This window comes from Triticum aestivum, chromosome 6D (genome assembly GCF_018294505.1).
Source record: "Triticum aestivum cultivar Chinese Spring chromosome 6D, IWGSC CS RefSeq v2.1, whole genome shotgun sequence".
Classification (NCBI taxonomy): Eukaryota; Viridiplantae; Streptophyta; class Magnoliopsida; order Poales; family Poaceae; genus Triticum; species Triticum aestivum.
The window spans coordinates 475,699,326-475,708,926 of NC_057811.1; the positions used below are offsets into that span (position 1 = coordinate 475,699,326).

General features: G+C 46.2%; 2 protein-coding genes across 5 annotated transcripts; one reads left to right on the plus strand and one right to left on the minus strand.

The window, feature by feature from the left end:
* Window positions 1-112: 112 nt before the first annotated feature.
* LOC123146073 (uncharacterized) lies at window positions 113-3,640 on the minus strand. Of its 3 annotated transcripts, XR_006472595.1 has the most exons (5): window positions 3,213-3,490; window positions 1,337-3,089; window positions 506-1,273; window positions 349-410; window positions 113-256 (listed from the first exon to the last, which is right to left on the minus strand). XR_006472595.1 is itself a non-coding variant. In XM_044565652.1 (4 exons), exons 1-4 carry the CDS (start codon window positions 3,561-3,563, stop codon window positions 1,227-1,229), a joined length of 708 nt encoding a protein of 235 aa, XP_044421587.1. In that variant the 5' UTR covers window positions 3,564-3,632; the 3' UTR covers window positions 856-1,226. The 3 variants fall into 3 exon arrangements, 2 of the variants coding, with proteins under 2 accessions (XP_044421587.1, XP_044421586.1); XM_044565652.1 differs by lacking the exons at window positions 113-256; window positions 349-410 and having other exon boundaries at window positions 856-1,273; window positions 1,337-1,419; window positions 2,863-3,089; window positions 3,213-3,632; XM_044565651.1 differs by lacking the exons at window positions 113-256; window positions 349-410 and having other exon boundaries at window positions 856-1,419; window positions 2,863-3,089; window positions 3,213-3,640.
* Window positions 3,641-3,665: 25 nt separating this feature from the next.
* LOC123146071 (COBRA-like protein 3) lies at window positions 3,666-7,272 on the plus strand. 2 transcript variants are annotated; one of them, XM_044565649.1, is made up of 6 exons: window positions 3,666-3,974; window positions 4,734-4,813; window positions 5,084-5,540; window positions 6,094-6,253; window positions 6,344-6,624; window positions 6,700-7,272. In XM_044565649.1, exons 1-6 carry the CDS (start codon window positions 3,905-3,907, stop codon window positions 6,993-6,995), a joined length of 1,344 nt encoding a protein of 447 aa, XP_044421584.1. In that variant the 5' UTR covers window positions 3,666-3,904; the 3' UTR covers window positions 6,996-7,272. The 2 variants fall into 2 exon arrangements, with proteins under 2 accessions (XP_044421584.1, XP_044421585.1); XM_044565650.1 differs by lacking the exon at window positions 4,734-4,813 and having other exon boundaries at window positions 3,673-3,974.
* The last annotated feature ends 2,329 nt before the right edge of the window (window positions 7,273-9,601 follow it).

Here is a 9,601-nt window from a genome sequence, read left to right on the forward strand (position 1 = left end):
GTTAGACACCAATTAGTGCAAACCACTAATATGGGGATCAAATTGATATACCATCCAATGTAATGGTAATAGATTGAGGTTTGGGTATAATCAAAGCTGAATGTAGCATACCCTATCAGAAACCCCGAATATTCATCAATGTAATGCCAAAGCAACGTGCTGTTTGACACTCAACACTAGTTTCAGCCTGGGTGCATGAACTGAATCCACGCTATCCAGGACGACCAGTCCATGTCTAGCCATAGCATCTTAGAGCCTGCAGCAATACAGAAAACAAATCCACAATCACTTGCAGGTTCCAACGGCACAAAATAAATAATATTCTTCAGAGTTCAACTAGATTCAGACTTATGCAGGAGGAGAAAGATCGTCTTCACCCCCCGTGACTGCGCCGCCACGTCCTCGACCACCTGCGCCGCACACAAATCAGCCCGAGCTCTGCCAGGATCCGATCCAGGAGATATATATGAGACGGGAGGAGAGGAGGGGAATTTCGGAACCGAACCTGCGGGAGGAGGCGCTTGAGCCCGTCGGCTTCGAAGCGGGAGCCGAGGAGGGCCGCGTCGTCGGTCGCGGCGGCGAGGCTGGGAGTGGGAGGCGCGGCGCTCGACGGCGGCGATCGAGGTGGGAGAGGAGAGGGGCGAAGGAAGGGAGAAGACGGCGGCAACGGTTATCTACGACCTGGGCCGGCTTGGATTAGGGCCTCATGGACGGGTCCGGGCCGGTAACCACATGGGCCATAGCATAGTTATTTTCGTCAGAAATGCATGATCACTTCCAAGTTCCAACAATTGATTCATATCATCTCGTTACTATGCGGCTTGCTGATTCTTCAGAGGGAGCAAAGGCAGACACTGTCTGGAATGCGTGTTGTATTTGATATCCTGAGAAAAAGAACTTATAACGGACCGGCATAGGCGAGTTTTCCGATTTTTTTTCCCTGTGGTGTCTGTGTAAATGTCTTAAATAGGACCAAGCGCTTTGCCGAAACTACACCATTAGATGTGCTTAGAATTTGCCGCAATGCATAAGATTCAGGATGTTGAGTGTTCATTGGTAGTGAGATCACACTCTTTGTTCACTGCGATACATATATGTCTGCTTGTGTGTTCAGCAACGACCCATGCATGCCTGCTTCTGCACTTAGCTGCTTGTTCCAGTGTCCCAGTTTTGGCGACAATTTGCGATACAGATGTTCTATACAGATCCTTCTCCCCCAAGCAATTCTAGCATCTGAACAATGACCAGTCTTTATACAGCAGCAGTTCAATGCCTGCAGTCAGAAGGCCAATTGTTGGAAATCTTAATGGTTCAAAATTGGGTGAAAATGGCTTACCTGAGGCAAGTTCTTGGACGGTATCTCTGTCAGCGACAAGGGCGGGCGCCATCAAGGAGGAGCAGTGTGCTCTGTTTTCCTTCCTGCATAGCCAGTGGCAGAAAAACCTCCAGGTTGGAATTTCTAATTTTCGCTGCATGTATACAAATCTCCCATTAGTTTATATTCCTGGTGATTTGGTCGGCTGAAAACCGCTCTCTCTGTTGGGTGCCTTTGCCGTCTTCATCAGATCAGCCCACTGAATTTGAGGGAGCTAATTCAGTGCAGTCCGTGTCTGATGCTCACCGCAGCAGTTGCAAGTTTTCCATCTCTAGACCTAATCCTTAATTTTAAGTTGCTATTGCCAACACCCTAGAAGCTTGATTTCTCTAAATCCCCCCGCTCAAACTCCACCAAATTTCGAGAGAGCAAGGAGAATCCATCTGACCTACACTTTCCCTGTGTTTGCATGATATTTATCCATCCATCTGGTTTAACATTAGTTTCTACGTCGGGCGGAGGTTTTGGGGCAAGCGTTGGATGGCCGGCTCGTCACGGCGTGCACGGGCAAATGCTATGCCCGTTTTGAGGGCCGGTCTACACGGGTGTATTCTCTTTTAAAGCGGGATCAAATTAGGGCGAAAAATTCGTACGTGTTTTTGTCACCGACAACGATTTAAAACAGGCTAAATATACACCACCCTAACTAAAAGTTTCGGCCGGTCCAACCCGAGCCGCTCGATCTGGACGCGCAGGACTGTCAGATCTGTCCCGCATCCCCTTTTGTCATCCTCCGCACAGGGAAAAAGGGGGGGGCGGGGGAGCGAGCGCCGTCGCCGCTCGCGGGATCCCGCACGCTAGCCCCCGCTGCCCTCCTTTGGACCCTCGTTGCTTCTGCTCGCCGCCGGTGCTCGCAGCCTAGCCGCCGCTGGCGAAGCAAAACGCCACCCGCCTTCACCGCCACCGGCGAAGCAAAAAATGCCGGTTCCAGCAAAATCGAACGACGGTTGGAGCAATTTTTAGGCTGATTCCAGCAAAAATCGAAACAAAAATAAAAGGGGGTGGTAGCAAAAACTCCTGATGCTTCGAGCAAGGCTCTGGTAGTAGCAAAATGGCAACTCCTGCAGTAGCAAAAAATTCGAGACGGTTGCAGCAAAAAGAAAGCCATCGCCGCCTGGTGGATGTAACAAAAATTGTAGCAAAAAATTATCTTCGGTTCCAGCAAAAATCAAAAAATGATTGTAGCAAAAATTGTCTTCGTTTCCAGCAAAATCAAAGCATGGTTGTAGCAAAATTGACTGGAAAAAACAGGCTATGTCATGAAGATGGATGTAGCAAAAAATCACAAAACAAACAATAGTAACAAAACCCAAAACGGTTGTAGCAAAGTGGTTCGCTGGTTCCAGCAAAAAATCACCATGGTAGCAGATTTGAGGTGAGTGGGTGGTAGCAAAAACATGGGTCGGTTCCAGCAAAAAAAGAATATGGTTCCAGCAAAAATTCAAGCTTGTTCCAGCAAACCAGGAAATCAGTAGTAGCAAACTTACAAATTTGGCGGTGGTTCCAGCAAAACCAAACGCCTGTGGTAGCAAAAATGATTACTGGTTCCAGCATCAACGGATGCCGGTTGCAGCTTTTCAGTCGGCCGGTTCCAGCAACGAGGTGTGCCGTTTCCTGCATCGCTGCCCCAGCCGGCACCGGTCTCCGCCGTCGCACACCATGGTAACGCAGCGGGTGCACGAGCTTGCATCACGGTCGTCCTGCCCTTTGCACGCTGCTCCAATATAAACGGCAAGAAAAGAAACATCAATCTTGTGCTTGAGCCCAACCTCATGGGATCCATGGCGGACTGCACATGGCATGAGAGAAAAAAGCAAAAAAGCACGGACGAGCTCACCCCTCTCATGGATCTATGGAGGAAAAATGTTGCGCGGAGCAGAGAAGGCAACAAAAACGAGCTCAATTTCATGGGGATTAGGTGTGAATTTTGGAGAGAACACAGGAAGGAAGAGGAGAGATAGAGAACTTGGGGACTGAAGGGCGAGCAGGACGAGGATGCCTCGTGTGGTCTCCAGAAAGAGCGAGGGGATAAGATGAAAGTGGTGGGGTTAGAGATAAGTTCTGTGGTTGGTGGGCTGGGCTGCCCAGCGACGCGAGCGAGTGGACCGGCCGAACGCTCGGCCGGTCCACCGGCTATAAACGTTTCCCTGACTAAATCCCTCCTCGGGTCGGTGAGCAGTGAGCACATGCGCACCAGCTTCTAGGCCCTTCGGGACCTTCCTCTCAGCCCTTTCTGGAAAGAGCGTTTCGGTCAGAAACAGGCTGTGGGGAGGGGAGGGTGCGGCGTCACCGTCTGCCCGCCCCTCGACGCGATAAAGTGCTAGTACTACTCCTATTCCCACCCCCACCCCCACCGGACGGACGGAAATCACGGCGCGCCTCCGTCCACCACCTGTCCCGTGCCCGCTGTCCGCCTCCCGCCCCAGATCTCCACCTCCCCCACCTCACCTCCCAAGCAGGGTTCGTTCACCTGGCAGCAGTCCGGCAGCTGCAGCTGTTCGGTTGCCAAGATTGTCGGCGGGGGACGAAATGGCGGCGCTTGGTGGCTGCGCCGTGCTGCTCGCGGCGGCGCTGCTCCTCTCCGCGCCGGCCGCCACAGGTGCGGCTCCCCTCCTCAGTCCTTCGATTCGGTTCTGCTCCCTCGCGCGCGGGTGGGTGGATGGATGCCTGCCGCTCCCGTCTCGTCGGTGTCTGTCTGTCCCGCTGGGTTACTAGATCAGCTCGTTTCCTCCACGCTGCTGCTATCTTTAGCTTCAAGCTTCCTTCCGCGCTGCTGCTATCTTGAGCTTCAAGCTTCGAGCTGATTCTTAAGCGAATTAGTTAGTCCTTTCACAACTGAAGCGACCAGAATCAGCTTGAAGCATTGCTGTGCTCATAAATTGAAAGAACTTAAGCCGCAGTGTACAATAGGTCCTGCTACTATCTTGAGCCTCAAGCTGATTCTTAAGCCAATTAGTTGGTTGAAACGTCCTTGGGCCCAGCTCTCATCTGCTCACAACTGAAGCACTAGTTAGTTAAAACATCTCCGTCAAGTTTGTTTGCTGTGCTGCTAAACTAAAAGAACTTAAGCCGCGGTGTATAATGGATAGATCCTGCTACTATCTTGAGCTTCAAGCTGATTCTTAAGCGAATTAGTTAGTTGAAACATCCTCGCGACGAGCTCTGCTCTGCTCTGATCTGTTCACAACTGAAGTGAATTACAGTTAGTTAGCTAGCTAGAACGTCTCAGTCAACTGCGTCTGTTGTGCTGGTAAAAGAACCTAATTTGCAGGATACATCCTGCAGATTGGAATAAGTATGTGTTTGTTGTGCATCTGGCGTGCCAATTAACCTTCTTACTTCCTTCTTCTTCTCGCAGAGGCATACGATTCGCTAGATCCGAACGGGAACATCACCATAAAATGGGATCTTAAAGAGTGGACTCCTGATGGTTATGTTGTGAGTAGCACTTCAACATCTGTGTCTCTCATCCCAAACTATGAATTAGGCCAGCATTCATTTTTACTGAGGTTTTGATGACCTCAACAAGTAAGTAGCATGGCCAGTGATCGGCTACATACAAACTCTGCTACAAGCACTATATATATATATATAGTGGACTACTGGACTCAAGTGCAGTGATCAGCAGATTGTGGATAATAATCTGGTCACCCTGACCCTGTACCTACCTGTATCATGATTTCCTTCTTCCAAACTTGTCATGTGCAGGCAATGGTCACAATATACAACTACCAGCAGTTCCGGCACATATCGGCGCCCGGGTGGCAGCTGGGGTGGACGTGGGCCAAGAAGGAGGTCATCTGGTCCATGGTGGGGGCCCAGACCACCGAGCAGGGCGACTGCTCCAAGTTCAAGACCAACCCTCCCCATTGCTGCAAGAGAGATCCGACCGTCATCGACCTTCTCCCGGGAACGCCGTACAAAGACCAAGTCGCCAACTGCTGCAAGGGAGGGGTTATAAGTACGTTTAACCAGGACCCGGCAAATGCTGCCTCCTCCTTCCAGATCAGTGTAGGTCTTGCTGGGACTACTAATAAGACGGTTAAGGTGCCCAAAAACTTCACTCTTAAGACCCCAGGCCCGGGCTACACATGCGGCCGTGCTACTGTTGTGAGGCCCACCAAGTTTCTCATGGGTGACGGGCGCAGGACGACCCAAGCTCTTAGTAAGTTTTCCACTTATTTTGCACAAAAGCGTTGGCAAGCTAAACACATTGTAATACATACTAGTTTACCATGTTTCTGCTCCGTAATACTCATGAATGAATGCTACTTCCTCCGTTCCTAAATATAAGTCTTTATAGAGATTCCACTAGATGGACTACATACGAAGCAAAATGAATGAATCTAAACTTAAAATGCATCTATATACATCTGTATATGGTTCATAGTGAAATCTCTACAAAGACTTACATTTAGGAACGGAGGGAGTATGTTATAGTAATAGTATTTGTAGGATTAGTAAAAGGATTCAAACCATTGAAATGAGAAGTGATCCATTCTCTAAGGGAGATGAGTCATGTTCATCACCTAGGATCAAATGTAGCCTATTTTAGCCAGTCTTGTTCTCTTGCAAATATTGCATGTCTAATGCAGGAAGCATCAGATCCGTTCCATTTTTTTTATGTTTTGTTGCTGATAATTTCGTCGTCGTTGTTGTTATTGCTGTTAATTTTCTTTATTTAGTGGGGTTCTAACAAAGAAATTCTATATCCACAGTGACATGGAATGTAACCTGCACCTACTCCCAGTTTCTTGCTCAGAAGACCCCAACCTGCTGCGTAGCTCTCTCGTCGTTTTATAATAACACTATTGTGGGCTGCCCAACATGCTCTTGCGGCTGCCAAAACAATAATACTCATCCAGGAAGCTGTGTCAAGTGAGTTAGCAAATTGTTCACTCTTTAATTACCACCTATTAAGGTTTTAATTTTCTGCGAAATTCCTTATGAATCCTATGCACTTTGCAGTCCCAACTCACCTTATTTACAATCTGCCATCGATGGCCCTGGCAAATACACCGGCCAGCCTCTTGTCCAGTGCACTTCCCACATGTGCCCGGTAAAAGTCCACTGGCATGTCAAGCTCAACTACAAGGACTACTGGAGAGTCAAAGTAACCATCACAAACTTCAACTACCGCATGAACTACACAGACTGGAACCTGGTTGTCCAGCATCCCAACTTCAACAACATCACAAAGCTGTTCAGCTTCAACTACAAGCCGCTCTCCCCGTACGGAGGCCGCATAAGTAAGTTGGTCGCCCTGTGAGCTGTGTTTAACTGGTTTCTGAGATGAAAACCTCATTGCTCCATGCGTGTTTCAGATGACAGCGCGATGTTCTGGGGGATGAAGTTCTACAATGATCTGCTCAACCAAGCCGGTCCGTTCGGAAACGCGCAGACGGAGATACTTCTGCAGAAGGACCCGGAGACCTTCACCTTCGAGAAAGGGTGGGGCTTCCCGCGGCGCGTCTACTTCAATGGCGACAACTGTGTCATGCCGCCTCCCGATGCCTATCCGTGGCTGCCTAACGCGAGCCCTCCGATGAAGCAACCGTGGACGCTCAAGCTCTTGGTGTTCTGGACCGCGTTGGCCACCCTGCTGGCCTATTATGTCTGATGAACGATGTCGGCGGGCGAGATTCTGCCGGGTTCCACGTGGTGCGCGGCGAAGGGTCGGCTGTTCATTCGGTTCCACAGTTGCATATATGAGACGGGGTGAGGAAAGCTGCTGTGTGTATATGTGTTCTGCTAAGTTAAATAGGGCCAAAAATGTAGTGGCCGCGAAGCTTTGGTGAACTGATTAATTGAATTGTATGGCTGTAGTCAATTAAATGTATGAGGTACATAATAATGTTTGTGTGAAATGGAGGGGATGCTGTTGGTTAGATGATCTAGCAATTGTTTTCCTGACCCCTCTGTTGTTGCTGGAAGCAAGTTGCTGAGCTGATCCATTTTGATCTTCAGTGCTAGTTAGAGACAACATGAATCAGAAGATTTTGTACGACTCCGCATCTGTTGTTCACTCGCTCATCACTACTCTTTCAATAAAGGGCGTTTTATTAACTCAAAATGTATGTAGTATTAAGCGGATACAAAGCATACTCAGCAACACCCACTGCTAAACGGGTCTTAGTTAAAATTCACTTAAACATTCTTTGCTTCTAGCAACATATATTTCAGGGAGACTATTGTTCCACTCACTTGCCACTACTTTTTCAATGAAGGGGGTTTTATTAACTCAGACATGTAGCATCGAGCGAAAACAAAGCCTGCTTTTTCAATCAAGGGTGTTTTATTAACTCAAAATGTATGTAGCATCGAGCAGATACAAAGCATATTGAGCGACACGTAGCCTCTACACAGATAGATAAGATGCAAAAAAGCCAACAGAATAAACCATTTAACAAAGAATATAAAAACTAATAACTTGACAAAAGTAAAGTCATATAAGATCGAAACTATACCTATGTCGACGGGGAAATGTATCTGGTGCACCAGATGTCACAGAACATTTTTAAATATCTGAAAAAGAATCTAGCATATTGACACAACATCAATGTATGTTGTCATAAAAATTTGTGTCAAAATTTGCATCATTTCTTGAGATACAAAAATGGCAAAGTTGACATCAATGTGATAATGGGCCAAATCTAAAGCTCAACTTATGTTATGTACTATTTCATGTTGAATTTGTCATTTTTGTTTTTAGAGGTATGTTTTGAATTTTGACTTGAAACCTTATGAATACTTACATTAATGTTGTGTGAATGTGTTAAAAACATTTCACAACTTTTTAAACACTTCAAAATGTGCAACGTGAGTTCAGTGCACCGGTGCACCAAATATTCTCCCATGTCAACGGAGGAGGTGGATCGATCCGGAGATTATGCTGCTGCCCATATTGATGTTTATCACTCGCTCACCACTATTAACAGGGCCTTAATTAAAATTCACTTCAACATTTTTTTATTCTAACAACATTTGTTTCATTTTTCCTTTTCTAACCAACGTGACGGAGTGAACCTCTGAATTAAAATTTTCTTCTCATATCGCACAATAGAGAACTTGGTATAGAGAAAAATCTTTAGAGGAGACGGACATAAAAACTTTATATAAGTTACTTACTCTCCGATGGCATCTCCCCCGCCCTCTCGCCGTCTGGATCACGCGCGACGGCGACAAGAGAGACCTGGCCTGAGATTTTTGCGGGGGCACTGGTGTGAGAAGGGAGGGGCGTGCGTGCAGTGGGGGGACGAAAACCCTATCCGTCGCCTGTCGCAAGGAGGTGACAGACCATCTGTTGTCTGTCTGTCGCATGGATGGTCGCCGTGCGCATGCTAAATTTCTTACCAGTGAGCGACGTTGTTTGGCGGCGAGGCGAGGCAGGGCTGAAGGTCCCGCAACGACGTCCTTAGTAACCCTACCGGGGTGTGCTTACAATGGCAGAGTCAACATTTTAAATTCCGGTATGTATAACTTGCATCAATTGAATTTTATTTTTTCAGTCACCAATTTAAATCTTGACTATCACTCCACTCCTCTTGATATATATATTTTATATACTAAAAGTTTATACTTACGGTATTACTATTAAAAATATAAATTATTATTACTTATTTGACATACTTAACAACATAACAAAGTTAAAAATTAGTTGTATTATTTATTTATTATATATTTGTAATGTATATCATTGAAAAGTACACATGCATTGCGCTGAATTCATTTTATACTTTTTAACAACAAAAATAATAATTAGTTGTTGATACTTGTGTAAATTATATAGTTTATACATATCTAAAACATATGGTTTAACAAATATCATGAGAATGGTTGTACTATATGATTAGGAAAGCATATATATATATGCAGAAAATTTTAGAGTACACATTTATCCATATGCGAGGGATTGTTTTAGATATACTCGTTTTTTGAGAACCCATGTACATATTTAGTGGTTTAATGGATGTACCTATATGATCTTTTTAAAAGGAAATAATGGGTGTACATATGTGCACTCATGTATTCATCTAGCTTCCTGAATGCGGGGGTGGGAGTGGGAATCGGGAAAATATCAAGTGCTTCCGGAGCACCTAAACTCAGGTGCTCCAGCGTGATCTCATCCATGGATATGAGATCCAGCGGTGAAAAATAAATAAGTGAATAGTGGTGTTTTAACTTTTGTCTTTTTTGAGACATTATTCATGTAGAATTTGTCTTTTT